We start from the raw sequence: 16,103 nt of genomic DNA on the forward strand, positions 1-16,103 counted from the left end.
TGCCGAGAGCGCAGCAGCCTGTTGATTCTGACTCTGGGCGTGCATCTGAGCACAATTGTTTTAGGATTAGAAATCGACAATACAACCAAAGCAAGGAGAAAGCTCATTCAAAGTGTCGCGTTACTCTGCTCCAGGCAACTGGCTTCCAAGCATCGATGGGAGCTGCTGGCTGGGGGGGGTGCCCTCCTTCCCGTGCTGGGATCCCGAGCACAAGGCTCAGGCGTTGCAAAGGCAGAGGCAGGCAGAAGCCCCAAACTCCCTTTCAGTGCCAGGACTCTGCCCTGGAAATGGCCCTCTAATAAAGAAGAGCGAGCCTCTGGGCATGTGCAGAATATGACCAGTCAGAGTGCTGCTACAGCATAGGCGGGCTTCTCCGTTGGCATAAGTGGCTCGAAGGAGAGGAGAAAGGACAGCTCCAGGGGGTGGGGTGGTGCAAAGTCCTTGGAGAGGAGTGGGCTCAGGTTCTCATGAGTTGGAGTGGGAGGAAGTAGATCCCCTCCCAAGCCCAAATGAAGTGAATCCCTCCCAGCCTCCCTTCTCTCTCTCTCTCTCTCCCCCCACCCCCACCAAAGCGCATCTGCAGATTGTCACTCAGCAACTTGGTGCTGATTTCAAATCCGGGTGCCTTATTACGTAGAACCTCACCCCCCCCCCGCCTAATTGTATTGCCCCAAAAGGACTGGCTTTGATGGATTTACTTTTCTAATTTCCAAGTTATGTTTCCTGGCATTGCTTGCCCGACGCATCAGAGATAAAATGCCCCTTCCTTTGGATCTGAGCCAGGACCCAGCGGCCCAGCTCAGCTCCCAACTTTTCACAATCAGTTTTTTTTGGGGGGGGGAGGGACCCTGTTAGTCTGTTGCATCAAAGTCAAATGGTAAAAGCAGGCATCTGGGGAGACCTTATGGGGAGAGCTAATCAAGACTCCTCTGATGGAAATCCAAGATCCCTTCTGCACATGCAGAATAATGCTTTCAGTCCCTTTTCACAATTGTTTTGCAAGTGGTGTGATGTTCTGCAGTAAAATCCAGCTGCAAAGTGCACTGAAAGTGAATTGAAAGTTGCATCATTCTCCATGTGTGCAAGAGGCAAATGGTGCAATGGAGCTAAGCAACTCCCAGACAGCAGTCATTCAGATCCCGGCAAGCCAGTCAGTGGGATCCACTTCCAAGGATTGACTGGTGTTAGTGGAAACTATATAAGTAGACAGACCCAGGTCCTGGTGGTTATAAATATCTCAGGCGCATGCTTTCCGGCTATCCCCCTATGTTCCCTTACCTGCATCAGGAAGACACTGGAAAACCACCCAGTTAACAAGAGTCTGCTGGTAAAGGTAGTGATGTGATGTCTGTTAATGAAAGAAGAGTGCACCCACTTCCTTATCCCTTCTCCCTCCCCCCCCAAAAGCCTTCCCTGCTTCCAAGGGCCAGTGAAACTCCAGCTGAAGGAGGAAGGTTTATTTGTGCTGGCTGTGGGGGGGGGGGGGGGGGGCCAGCAGGCCTCTGTCATTCTGAAGAGAAGAAACCATTTTTGTCTTGGGAGGGGGGTTAAACAGAGACACATGAGCAGGTGCTCTGTTTTCCCAAAGACAGATTTTTCCCCCTCCCGTCACTTCCAACAAAGAAGTGCCACCTCCCTGTACTCATCTGGTTGGGAATAAAAATGACCTCTCTTCCCACCCTGTGCTCATCCTTCTGCTATTATCTGTGCTCTTTTACATAAAGACAATACTGTGAGTTGTCATCTAAGGCTTTTAAACACTAATTCTGTACAGTTAGTGTGGAGTCCTCTGTTAGTTAGGACTGTGAGAATTTTTTGCTGGATCAGATGAGCTCAGTCCTCTGCCTCAGTGGCGCAGATACTGTTGGATGAAGCTCAGACACAGAGCAACTATAGCAATGACTATTCTGTTTATGCCAAGTGTGTGTTTGAATCAGAAGAATAATTCTTCCTGAACATAGAAGGTTTGTTTCTCATTATTCTGCCTAGCAGTTGCTGCACGTCATGTTTACCTTCCTTTTATAAGCATAAAAACATAAGAACAGACCTGCTAGATCAGACCAGAGTCCATCTAGTCCAACACTCTGCTACTAGCAGTGGCCACAAGTGCCTTTAGACTCATGCAGGATGAAAGCAATGGCCTTCTGCTCCTGCTGCTCCTGAGCACCTGGACTAGATAGCAAAAAGCCATCCTAAACATATTGTAGCAATGAATCCCATAGAATATTTTCTGCCTCTCAATCAGTCCTTCCCTCCTAAGAGCTGACTGTGGTTCTCCTCATCCTGCATTTTCTCTTGCCCAAAAGGTTACCCAGTGAAGAAGAAGGTTTGGTTATATCCCCCTTTCTCTCCTGTAGGAGACTCAAAGGGGCTTACAATCTTCTTGCCCTTTCCCCTCACAACAAACACTCTGTGAGAGGTGGGTGGGACTAAGGAGAGCTCAGAAGAACTGTGACTAGCCCAGGTCACCCAGCTGGCGTGTGTTGGAGTGCACAGGCTAATTTGAATTCCCCAGATAAGCCTCCACAGCAGGCGGGGTAGAACCTGGTTCACTCAGATTAGAGATGCACTTGCTCTTAACTTCATACTGCATAGGAAGGTTTGTTGTTGTTGGCTGGGGGAGGGAAGAGATGGAGCTAGCTGACCTTGCGATCGATTAGATACACCCTGATGGCCCATTGCTCCCCCACCCTGGCAGATTTGGAGATATGAGAAAGGAAGTGGGCACTAATACAAAATGACAGAGCATGGATTTGGGCCAATCAGAAAATACTGGAAGGTTGGAAGATAAAAGGAATCTTTTTTTTGCAGATGTAAAGGTGATGCTTTATGGGTTTTTCATAAGCATCTAGTGTGCCACCTATGTGGAAGAAAACTCTGACATGATAGAAAACTAGTGGAGGGGCACTTGGCTAGGTTGACCAACTTCTTGGAGAAAAAAATCCTGTCCTTTAATAGAGGCTTAATGGGTTACATGTGATGTTAGTTATAATGTGATGGTGATTTAGAAATGACCTGGTGCAAAAAATCATTGTTTGGTCGTGGTGGGGGAGGGTGGCTGCCCATATGGGGGGGGGGGCACCAAACTCAAATTTTGTCCCCGGGCTACAGTTTGCCTAGGTACGCCCCTGCAAGCACCCACAGGGGTAGCTAACTGGAAACTCTGCCCTTTGTACCTGTTGAGAAGCAGCCTTACTTGCATACTCCAAGGCACTGGTTACTGAAGGGCTGGATTTTATATATTGGAGTGGTAGCAAGAAGAGGAAATGTGCTTTTACATGCAGGCAAACACACAACATATGAGAACACACTGACCCAATGCAAGAATGTGACATTGCCATTCTTCACATCAGTTGCATAGTGCTTCCATATTTATGCTGCATGATAATGCTTAATACCAAACAAGGAGAAGAATGTGCCAATGTTCAAGGTCAGGGCTTTTGTCTTGCTAGAATTCAAGTTTCCATAATACTGTAGAGATTCTGCCATTTCTTCTTTTTCATCCATATTCAAGATTCATGCTGCTAACTCTGTAGATACTGCTAACCTACTGGATTCCTCCAGCTACAATCTCCCACTCTAGTCAAATTCTGATTTTCTTTGCTCGTATCTTGGTTGTGTCCCCTTTTCCTTTAGTTATTGCCATTTCAAATTAAAGTTTCTATATTGTTAAATATCTCCACAGTAACTATTCTTGTACTCATTCATGTTTCCAACAAACCTATCTGTTTTGTACACTCTCTCTTTCTCTCTCTCTCAATCTCTCCCTCTCTGCCATATTGTTTCTACACCTGGAACTGACATAGTTATGGCCTGCAAAGCTAAACACTGGGATCAAGTGAGCGGACAAAACTGACACATGAATAGTTGGTTCTAAACTTTGTTACTAAAGTAACAAAGGCATTGTTACTAAAATGTCTGAATTATGAAAATGTGTGTGACTGGCAATTGTTTTCCATGATGACAAAAGCAAGAAAAAACAGCCTTGCAGTCAAGAGGCTGGACAATGAAAGACAACTCAGAGGGGTAGGAGTGAGAATGGAATGAGCAAAGCTAATAAGGGATAGCTGTGAGAAAAAGCAGATCTGTTTACTTGCATGTGCTGTATTTATGGTATTAATATTTTCTTTCCATCCTTCCTCCAAGGACCCCAATGCATGTTTCTTTCCTTTCTCTCCTTTCCATTTAATCTTCATAGGTTCTTTGTAAAGTAAGTTGTGCTGAGCCAAAATGGCTTTCATAATTAATTCAGTGGCTGTGGGGATTCCCTAGCATGTGTACACTATACCACACTAGATTCCTTGTAAAATTTCCAATACATACATTATTTATATGATGCAAACATTTATATGATGAAGGATCAGATTTTGTTCCTACTGCCTTAGGTTATGTCTTTAGGGGCCTTATTTGTTTAAGTCCTTCAGATGGAGGCTTAAACAGATCATTAACAACACTTCTGTAATCTGCCAAACTTCTCTCTTCAAAGTTTTTCCCAGAAAATATATTAAATTTATCCCTCTTCTGCTACTAAAATTTTCCTGTTCTAACCCAACTATTCATATGTCAGTTTTATCCGCTCACTTGATCCCAGTGTTTAGTTTTGCAGGCCATAACTATGTCAGTTTTGTGCTCTGTACAACTCCTGCCACATATTTGGGAGTTGTGCAAATGCTGTCTTTCTCTGGGGCAGAACATGTGATTATCCAAATGCTTGAATATACACAAGGTTCCTATTTATTTTTGATTGAACATACTAATACACTACCTAGGATTTGTGAAATGCTCACTCCCTTGGGACACTTAGAAAAATATAGCATATATTTCAAAATCCCTCCCCTCCCCATCACAATGACTTTATGCAAATCCACTTTTTTTAAGGGACCGGGAACAAGAAGGATGGCAAACCAGATCCAAGTGTCCTTGCTGTGTTCCATGATTACATTAAATTAATGCCTTTGATTTCTGAAGCAAACCAAATGAGTGTAGAACTGAAGAAGGTAAGTTTGTATATGTGTGTCCCATATAAAATATTAATTAGTGAGAAGTGCCAAGATTATTAGGTTTGCGAATTTAAACCAGAGCCCAGCTCATACATTTAAGAGAAACAGTGTGCTCTACTTCAGAGGCGTACCAGGAGAAAATGGTGCTCAAAGACATCTGTATTCCAAGCGCCCCCCGCTATGCCCCGCCCCGCCCCTGAGCCCCGCCCCCTCCTGGCTGCCAGCTCCGAGCCAGCAGCCAGCAGTCGCTTCTGCCCTTCCCTCTTGTGAGAATAGAAGCAACTGAAAGGCTCCGTGCTGGGGCCTTTGCTTTATATAAGCTTGGGGGTGGGGCCCTGCCCTGAGGAGCAGGGCCACACACCCTCCCAAGCATATAAAATCAAAGGCCCCAGCATGGAGCCTTTCGGTTGGTTCCGTCCTCCCTGGAGGGAAGGGCAGAAGGGAAAGCAGCGGCTTCTTCGAGCTATGGAAGCCAGGAATGAGAACTTGTAATGAAGCTCCAACAGCTGAAGGTGGGCGAGGCTTGGGTTGGTCCTCTGTCTTCCTTGGCCCCGCCCATGTCAATGATGACATGGGCGGGGCCAAGGGCACCAGAAGATGACAAGGCAGCAGGAAATCCTTACTGTCTTCCTGGTCACATGGCAGGGGCGTAGCGAGGCAGCCCCAGGCAAACTGTAGCCCTGGGCAAAACCTGAGTTGGATGCCCCCCCCATGGGCGGCCACTCCACCACGACCAAATTTCTTTTTGCACCAGGACATTGGTGCCTGCAGGGGGTGCATTTTTAGACATATCAGCATCAAAATTTCAGCATATCATCAGGAGACTGTCCTTATGCTACTCCCCAAGTTTGGTGAGGTTTGGTTCTAGGAGTCCAAAGTTATGGACTCCCAAAGGGGGTGCCCTATCCCCCATTGTTTCCAATGGGAGCTAAGTTTGGTGAGGTTTGGTTCAGGGAGTCCAAAGTTATAGACTCCCAAAGGGGGTGCCCCTATCCCCCATTGTTTCCAATAGGAGATGGGGGCTACAGTTTTGAGGGTCCATAACTTTGGCCCCCGTGAACCAAACTGCACCAAACTTGGGGAATGCCATCATCTCCAGATGATACCCTGAAATTTTGGTGCCGATACATCCAAAAATGCACCCCCTGCAGGAACATCCTAGAAATTTGCCCAAGAATCTTTGTTCTGCATTGAGTTTTCTGCATTGCTGTCAATGGGGGTTGCAGGCTGTGGGGGGGGGGGGGCACATTTCTGAAGGCACAGTCTCAAAACTTTCAGGGTCTCATCAGGAGACAGCCCTACTGATACCCCCAAGTTTGGTGCAGTTTGGTTCAGGGGGGCCAAAGTTATGGACCCTCAAAACTGTAGCCCCATCTCCTATTGGAAACAATGGGGGATAGGGGCACCCCCTTTGGGAGTCTATAACTTTGGACTCCCTGAACCAAACCTCACCAAACTTGGGAGGTAGCATAAGGACAGTCTCCTAATGATACGCTGAAATATTGGTGCCGCTAGCCTAAAAACTGCGCCCCCTGCAGGCCACAAATGGAAAACCACTAAAATACCCAAAAACGAACCCAGCATTTTGATGCCCCCCACAAGGTGATGCCCTGGGCAGCTGCCCACCTTGCCCAATGGGCATTACACCAGTGTCACATGGGGGGGCGATTTTGCACCCCCACGTGACCAGATCAGTGGTGCCTGGGGACAGAGGGTACTCCCTGTCCCTAGGCAAATATGCCACTCCTCTACTTCAGAAAAAAATTCTAATCTTCCTGCAGTGCTGAAGGTGAAATTTACAAGTAACTCATGCCCAGCCCAGCTGACCAGGCTGTGATCAGCCCCCTTGACCTCGGCTGGGCTTGCCCAGCCTTGCTATTGGCCGCCTTCTCCTCGGCTCCTCCTTCGGGGTGTGGGCTCAGCACCAGGCTTCATTGTCAGCCTGTTGCCCAGGTCTGCCAGTTCTGCCGGGTCTCTTCTGGCCCTTCCAGCCCTGCCCACAGCTCAGCTCTTCGGCCCATTGTGGCTGCTGCGCTGTTTGAGACCATGGGCCCAGCTGCCGCATCCCTGGCCCAGCAAGTCACCTGGCCACCCGTGTCCTGAGCCACGCCGGCTCTGCCCGGTCCTGTCGCAGGCTGTTCAGAGGACCAGGGGCTGGCTGGGCCTCCCGCTTCCTGATTTACCTTTGATGGTAAATCCGGGGGGTGCGTGGGGCTGGCTCAGGACCTGGAGTGAGTCCGGGGAGAGAAATAGATGCACTTTGAGATTTTTCAGAAACCATGGGGAATCTTTGAAGTGAGAGTGTTGTGTATTCCAAAGAGGGGAAAACGTGTGCATAACCAAGAATCCAACCCAAAGGGAATGTATCTTCAATGTGAAGGAGACCGTAAGTGCATAAATGGCCATTGGCTGGATGCAGTAACTATTGTCTTACTGTTCCTGCCATTCCTCCCTTATGCATTCTGCATTGCTGTCTCTGAAAAAATTTGACCATTCTGGCTTTCTAAACTGGATGCTAATCTGCTTCAGCACAGCCATTTTGAGGAACTTTTCTTTAACAGGACCTGAAGTTGGAACTGAAGGTAAAAAACCTTGCATCTTCTGACTCCAGAGGCTACGACTTACAAAAGGAGATCATAGTTAAAGTGACCCACAATATTACTAACCAGGTAAAAAATCCCAACCATTGGTTGCATTATTTTGGGTTCAGGAGGACTGTGATGCAAACTTCACAGACTATTTCCTTTCATGTCAACATATCCATTCCTCACCCATCTGTCTTTCCTTCTGCAGCCTTGTGATTCGCCCCAATTTCTAAAGAGTGTGTGTAGATTAATTCTGAGTCCATAAACTAGCTTTATTTTCCTAGTATTATTTCTGCAAGACATATTGCAACAGTCATCTAAAAATGTTGGAATTCAGTTGAATTTTAAAAATATTTTAACTTGCTCTAAATGTGACTCAATTTTATGTCTCCAGGTATGGATTTGGTCAAAATCTAAGTTCATCAATAGAAAGTTTTTGATGGAAGAACTTTACCAGCGTTTTTTAGATGGAGAAGATGTGCAGGTGGACAATGAGAATGATCCATTCTGGGATCCTGTGGAAGTAATTCATTTAGGGTCTGCTCACATATGGCTTCAGTCACTTGCTTACTGCATGAAGCTTGAAGAACAAATAGAACTCCTTAATTCTGAAGGGAAGGAGGAAGCTATCTTACTTATCAATATCATTCCATGTTCTCCAAATGGCAGGTGAGCAGTTATTATCATGACTGTCAAGGAACCAGACTTGAGCTCAGGAAAGGCTACCAAGTTGGAGATAGTTCATGTCTGTAAAAGCTCTGAGGCACTGCAAAAAGATGCAGCAGCTGATGCTCTCCCATTTTGTTCACCTTCCTTTCCTGCTATGGTACAACATGAGATCAAGCAGAAGACAGGGGGGCTGCATCTTTATTATTGAACCAATGTTTTTAAATATATATATATATATTGGCATGTTTTCTGGCTTAAGACCTAGCAACCCTAATGCCTCAGAACATTAAGAGTAAAAATTCCAAACACAATTGCACCTGAATTTAGGGGTGTCTCTAAACTGTTGTCAAATGAATAGTTTTGATGTATAGGTTTTGCAAGCCTTCCTGCCACTATCATTCTTAATCAGTATCCTTATCTTTTTTCAATAGTGCCTTTGGAGAAGACGACATGGTTATTGACCCTTTGGAACTGCTGGGGAAAAGGCTAGACTTCCAGATTCACATTTTACAATGCTTTGGAGTGAAGTGGATTAGAGAAGTAGCACAAAGAGGGATTCAGATTGGGTGCAGTTGTATTTCATTTGGGGCCTTTGGAGTGAAGAACAATTTCACATATTTTCTGGTTTTGCCCTAATAACAATAATTTTTCACATTATTTTGAGTATCTGAGTTTTCTCAGTGGAAGGGGAAAATGGTAGTTGTGGGTTTTCCCAGCTGTGGAGCTTTGGTCTGGTAGATCTTGTTCCTAACGTTTCATCTGCATCTGTGGCTGATATCTTCAGAGATGTATCACAGAGAGAAGTGTGTTTCACATGGTGTCCAGTGAGAAGGGAATGTTTAATGGGGTATATATTGTCCATGTCCCATGGGGGGAACCAATCAGTAAATGTTTTGGGTGGAACTTGCTATGCAAAAGTGTGGTTGACTACATTGTATTTTGGGTGGGGTGCTGAGTTTTCTGGACCAGCTCAACGGCATCCACTCGAACATCCAATTTACCATGAAAGCTGAAAAAGAAGGAAAACTGCCTTTTTAAAGATGTGGAAAGATCTATATGGGAACTACAAAACGCAACATTTAGACTCGTATTAAAGATCACAAAAGACACTGTTGGTTTAATCATCCTGAAAAATCTGCAATAGTAAAACATGGTCTAAACAAAACTGGACATAACATTCTATTTGAAAACACTGAAATTCTGGACAACTCGAATAGTTACTATGTCAGACTGCACAGGAAGGCTATTGAAATCCACAAACATCAATACAACTTCAACAAGAAGGAAGAGACTCTGAGAATTAACAAAACTTGGCTACCAGTACTTAAAAACACCAGAATCAAAGGCCAAGGGCATGCTGAGTTCATGGACAATGAACTCCAACCAGACAGAGGATTTGCATTCACTAATACTGTTGCTACTGTAGGGAATACAAATGGGAATACGAATGTAAATGGACTGAAAACCCCACCCGAAAAATAATGCAGTCAACCACACCTTTGCATAGCAAGTTCCACCCAAAACACTTACTGATTGGTTCCCCACCCTGGGACATGGACTATACATTCCCTTCTCACTGGACACAGTGTGTAACACACTTCTCTCTGTGATACACCTCTGAAGATGCCGGCCACAGATGCAGGCAAAATGTTAGGAACAAGATCTACCAGACCACAGCCACACAGCTGGGAAAACCCACAACTACCATTTGAATCCAGCCATGAAAGTCTTCGACAATACATTGAAGGGGGAAATGTTTAAGTTTATTGATCACAAGTGGAGATCTTTACATAATGCCACTGCATGGCAGTTTTGAAGGAAAACATATGTATATTTTGTGGACATCTGATATTCTGTCCTCCTGTATATTCTCTGGAGTAACACTCCCCCATATCCGCTTTCAACTTCAGTATATGCTGACCAATTTACTGTTCTTGTTCATGAGTGTCTTTATACATTAATCTAATGGCTTTATGTATAGCAGTCATTAGTTTTTTTCCCCACAGTGAAGCCACCAGTTGTTAACAATATGTTTTGTCCTGAAGACCCAGTTTTGCAGAAAAGCCAAGATCCACAGAAGTTCCAATGAACATGAATGGAAATTTTGCTAAGAGCACAGCTGCCTTCTTGGGCAACTCTTGTTCTTGTCAACACAGCTTATTAGAAATGTTAATTGTTCCCATTGACTGTAATACATATACATTTGACTATAAGTTAGTGCTGCTGATTCTGTGGGTCTTGCTTCCAAGAACACAGGTTTTGGCCTGGGTTGTAAATCTAAGAACATAAGAAAGAGCCTGCTGAACCCCTCTCCCAAATCTGCCAAACACTGGTGACACCTGTTCTAACCTCCCCCACCCACCCATCCACCCTTAAATTCCTCATGCCAGCCACCTTCCCTCTTCTACACTCTTTTCTCCTCCTCCTCGAGATCAACTCCCAATCCCCTCCCCTCCTGCTGCTTTCTAGGGGATGCAATCTATCCCACAGTATCTATAATAAGCAGCTTGACATCACACCTATTAAAATAGTCCTCTGTAATCTCAGATAAATGGATGTTAATTGTAGTAACTTTATGGTGAAGGAAATGCACTTGTTCATCCCTCAGATGCTCATTTTAGAGATCTTTTTCCTAATATATATATAGGAATTAACAGGCATGAATTTAAGGGTTTTCTGCTACTAAGTTACCTTGGAAAATTAATTTCTCCTCCTCTCTGTTAAGGTGAGATGGATACAAGAAAGGTTTGGAGGGGAAAGGTGCATGTGGAACCGGTGGGGTAAAAAACTAAAGTGGATCTTTGAGCATTTCTTCTGGCAGACAGTTATCCCTTGAAAGAAAATCTAACCTTGAAATGTTGCTATAGTTTCATGGCTGGTATATCCTGTACTCTAAAGCACTTGATTCTTGGACAACCCGGAAAACCCACCCCAGATTCTTGGACTGAATTTTATTTTTTTAATTGTGTTATTGTTTCTTTGGCACCTTTAGATACAAAGTTTATGATCTCCCATGTTCATTATACACAAAACCTGCCTGGAAAAATGTGAATCCAAAGCTAGAAGAATTAATCCAGTTTTCAGTCATGAATACATCCCATGCCTTTTTGAATTACTTGCAGAAAAATGCTTTGATTGTTGACTTGTGGGGTCTTCAAGGTATTGTCTTGTTCTTATGATTTTGACAAACAAGGTGTGGTTCTTAACGGCAACTATAAGACAATCTTGTTCTTAAGGAAGCTGTCTTATACTGAGTCTGTCATACCACAGGGTCATCTATCCCAGTATTGTCTTCTCTAATGGGCAATTATTCCACCAGAGAGATCCTTTTTACTGAACATGCCACAGATTAAACCTGGCAATGTTCCATATGCAAAGCCTGTGCATTACAGTTCATCCAAGCAATTGTGAATCAGATTTGCTAAGAATACATAATCTGACACTAGTATATAGACCCACACTTATTAGATTTTATAATCACTTAGAATATGAATTCAAACCACAGTGGACCCTAGGAGTCTGACGGAAATGTGTGTCCTTTCATTTATTTTATTTTTGTTTAATCAATTACTGCAGTAATCCATTCTGCATTGTTTTCCATGGCAAATACATTTCTGACTACAACTTGGCACCTGTGTTTTTCATAGTTTTGTTGATGTATTCTAGGACTCTAGTTCTCTCCAAAGGAGTGGAGAAACAAACCTGGTTCACCAGATTACAGTTTACTCATGTGAAGGAGTGGGGAATCAAACCCAGTTCTCCAGACTAGAGTCCATTGCTCTTCACCACTGTGCCACACATGACAAAATAATGTTTTGATCACTGACCAAATGCTTCCTGCATTATACTATAATATCTCTTAATCTTCCCTAATGCTCTTTTCTGATTTCCACATGAAAAATAAAAAATCTGTTTTGCTTTGGTAGTCAACTGAATGTTTACAAAAGAAGTTTCCTTGGGATACAAATAAAAATGTAATTCAAATGGTATAGAAACACAGAAATTGTACTTCAAAATGTCTATTCTGTTAAAAAAAGAGTAGTTTAATTCCTATTTGTTTTCATTTTGAAGGAAATGAAAATTAATGAAAATTTTATGTTTGTTTTGAAATGAGGCACATCCCTAATTCTGACCAGGGATAGAAACCTACCTCTACATAATGGTCCTGGGTTCCCTCAAGACTGTTCTGTCTCAGGAATTGTCTTTGTTGTCATATCCAGTAGCTTGTGTAGCTGGATGTTGCCATCTTTTCCCAAAGAGGGATATTCCCTTATCAACTGTGGCTGGTTCAGTAACCTGTTTGGTGTGTCAGCTATATCATTTCAGCAAGCTTTGTGATGTTACATGAAGGCCATGGAGACAGCTAACATATCCTAGCTAATACAGTATGGCTGGGCCCTATAAGCATCTTGCATAACTGGGTACTGTTTAGTTATTTTATAATGTAACTAATCTTAAAGATAAATGTAAGTTAATGCCTGCTTGAATTTAAATATCTGTTGCCCTTTCTTTTGCTGAAATATTTAGACACAGAACAAGTTATTTTATTGGTGCCACCCTTGTTATTCTGTGTGGGAGCATTAGCCTCTACAAGGTTTTGAGGGGGTTATACTTGAAACAATTGTTATTTGGTGACATTGTTAGGCATTCAGTCCCAGTTCCTGGTCTGCCATATCACACTTATCACCTGTACTGTGCACCTGCTACTCCCAGATAATGTTGCGATCTACTCCCAGCTTGCTGGTTTTCTAGAACACTATGCAACTGCAGTATGTTAGCAAGAAATAGGTGCCAGTAGATACTGAAGCAGCAGAATAAGCGGAGGAGGAAACCTTAACTGTGTAATGTGTTCTCCATATTTCAGAAGGGTGTGCAGAACTGGACTCCTCCCAACAAGACATGGCTGTCACCCCCAAGGGCTCCATTATAATTGATAATCCCAAAGCTGAGATTCTGAACCATGCTGGGCTAGTGAGTATATTGTTGGAATTGAGGCATACTTGTGGATCATCTTAGCAACGAATTCTTTCCATTTTGCTTATATTAAAGGTACCTTTTTTACACTTTGGGTTCTCTTTAATACAGAGGAATAGTCTACTCTGCCCCTGACCTGGATAGCCAGGCTAGTTGATCTTATCAGATCTCAGAAACAAAGCAGGGCCAATCCTGGCAAGTGTTTGGATAGATCTCCAAGAAATATCAAGGGCAGATAATGGCAACGCACCTCTGAATGTCTTGCCCTGAAAACCCCTTCAAGGGACACCATAAGTCAGATATGACTTGACAGTGGGGAAGCTTGTCAAGTAGCCATCTGCTTATGGGGGTTGATCTCTCTTCTGACCATTGACATGATCCTCCCTAATTAAGCTTTTATCTAAGAACAGGAGCTCTGTAAGCTATTTTCATTCTTGCTCAGAAAGGGGAATAAGAAGTCCCCTTGCTCAGAAAGGGGAATAAGAAGTCCCGGAAGTTATTGCAAGTGTAAGAAGCACTAAGCTGGATCCATCTGCTGCAGCAAGAACAGTACTGTGAACAAACCTCTGCCTTAGGATGGAGATCCAATTCTGTGCTGCTATGCTATAATTGAACCCTGGGGCAGCAGAGAACAGCCCCTATAACTACAAAGGAAGAAAATCCTCTTAGTCTTGGTAGAAGAAGAGGACTGGTCTCAGTGTCCACATGCCTTGATTTAGATGTTTCCCCTGTTGTAAGCCAGCTATTTGTGGGGGAAACTGTGTGGCAGGAGCAGCCCATACCCTGTATGATAATATCCGCTCCCTGCTAACAGATTGGTACAAGGAGAGTGTTTCTGGGAAAGCCTTGCTTTTTACACCACTGTCATTACTGCATCAGTAGCACACAGAGGTGTATCTGCCTGGGGACATGGGGTCACCCTTGTCCCCAGATGTAACTAATCTGGGGGTGCAAAATCGGCCCCCCACATGACCAGATGCCTTCTCCCCCATCTGACTTGGCCTCCCCCGGCCCATGCACGTCATGGGGGGAGAAGTGGGGCTCCTTGGCAGGCGGTGGTGGCACTCTGCCCTCCTAGGCTCCCTGCAGACAGGCTTCTGCTCTCCCCAGGCCCTGGGGAGAGCAGGAGCTGGCCACAGGGACGCAGAGCTGTGCAGGGGTGCGGCCATGCATGAGGGTGGGTTACAAGACCTGCAGGGAGGCACCTGGAGGTTTTGTTTCTGAGCGCCATCCCCCCCGCCCCATATGCCTCTGGCAGCACATGCCCTCTGGCATATCTGGCGTAGAAATCAGGCACAGGGCAAGAGTCTACTTGTTTGTTTGGCATGGGATATGTCTATATGGAAGGCTGCCCTTGTTGGGACAGAAAATAACTTTGTTAATACTTATTTGTATGCTACCTGGAAAACCTAAATGTAGAACAATATGTATAAACGTTTAAAACAAATAACAAAAAAGCAAGAATTTTTCAACTAGACACTTCTTAGAAACAGGTTGCAGATCTCACTCCCTGATTGAAAGTTGTTCAAAGGACGGAGCAAACATAAGAAAAATGAAGAAGATCCACAAAGTGACAATAGTTTATAGAGAAAGAATCTAATGTATACAAATAAACACACAAAAAAAATTATGAGTAGGAATATAGGTAAAGTTTCCCCTTCAGTCATGTTTGACCCTGTAATTTCATAGGCAAGCCGTTTTTGTAGGGTAGTTTGCCATTGCTTTCCCTGGCTATTCTTTACCCCCTAGCTATGTGCTAGGTACCAATTTACTGACCAAAGAATGGCTGGCTGGCTGAGTTGACCATGAGCCAGCTGCCAGGATATCTGACCCACAGGGGGCTCGAACTCCTGACTTTGTTAGTGGCAGTGCAAGCACTTAACCACTATGCCACGCAGCTCCTGAGTAGGAATATGCTGAACAGTAAATATTGTTAACAAATTTTAAATGAATATGACAAAGGATTAACAAACATGATTAAACTTAAGACCCATGAAGATAAAGCAGATAGCAGATAGCAGAATCAACAAAGGGGTGGCATTGAGACAAGAGATCTATGTGTAACATTTAAAGGGAAAACAGATGGTCATAAGCTAAGGTACATACATTTTTACTAGTTATAAACACCAACTTCTGTAAGCATACAGTATGCTTCTTCTTCCAGGACTGGCAATAAAGAAAACATGGTAGTCATGGGATCCTTACTAAATCATTGTCTTGACATGGTCATTGCTATACTGTCCCATATTACAAATAAAAAATGGGTCACCATTGTAACACTTCTATTCCTACATCAAGGATTGCTGGTGAACAGATTTTCTCACTATTTTTAAAAGGGGAACAGCAGCTAGTCACTAATTTTAAAAGGGAAACACAGGTCAGCAGTGGCGTAGTGACAACGGAACGGGGCGTGATGCCCCAGGTGTGCGGTGCTAGCGTTTCGGGGGGCACCGTGCATGCGCGTGCCCCAGGCAGTTCCCCCTTGCGCCACCCCTGCAGTTCAGAGCTGTGGAGGAAAGATTCAGTGCCCTCCTACATTGTTTTGCTGAACAAATTAGTCTGGAAGGGGGTAAAAAGATACACACCTCTTGTAGCCTGTCTTTTCCCCATTCTAGGGATAATGGCGCAGGGCTGTAGAGACAGTTTTGATCTGCAAAGCCCCACTGGTGGGGAAGGGGGCTCTTCACCATGTACTACAGTCCCAGTCTGAATGATAGCTCTCTATAGCTTTCATTTCACTTATACACCCAGTCCATTCTCAGCTTGCTTGGTCCTGTGCCTACTCTCCTACTATTTCATACTGCTTAAGGCTCTGTTCCATCTGCTGTTCATAATCTGCAATGGCCTATTACTTGTACACTCTGAAATGAATAAT

At 44.1% G+C, this 16,103-nt stretch overlaps 1 protein-coding gene across 1 annotated transcript in view; it reads left to right on the top strand.

The window, feature by feature from the left end:
• The window catches only part of LOC125426459 (kinesin-like protein KIF28P), a 47,318-nt gene that overhangs the window by 28,670 nt on the left and 2,545 nt on the right, over positions 1–16,103 (top strand). Inside the window, exons 16-21 of the mRNA XM_048484745.1 lie at positions 4,879–4,997; positions 7,562–7,669; positions 7,980–8,254; positions 8,686–8,820; positions 11,247–11,413; positions 13,119–13,225. Of these exons, the coding sequence (XP_048340702.1) occupies positions 4,879–4,997; positions 7,562–7,669; positions 7,980–8,254; positions 8,686–8,820; positions 11,247–11,413; positions 13,119–13,225 (911 nt within the window). The remainder of the gene's footprint in view (positions 1–4,878; positions 4,998–7,561; positions 7,670–7,979; positions 8,255–8,685; positions 8,821–11,246; positions 11,414–13,118; positions 13,226–16,103) is intronic.

The sequence above is a fragment of the Sphaerodactylus townsendi genome, linkage group LG01, assembly GCF_021028975.2.
Source record: "Sphaerodactylus townsendi isolate TG3544 linkage group LG01, MPM_Stown_v2.3, whole genome shotgun sequence".
Lineage (NCBI taxonomy): Eukaryota > Metazoa > Chordata > Lepidosauria > Squamata > Sphaerodactylidae > Sphaerodactylus > Sphaerodactylus townsendi.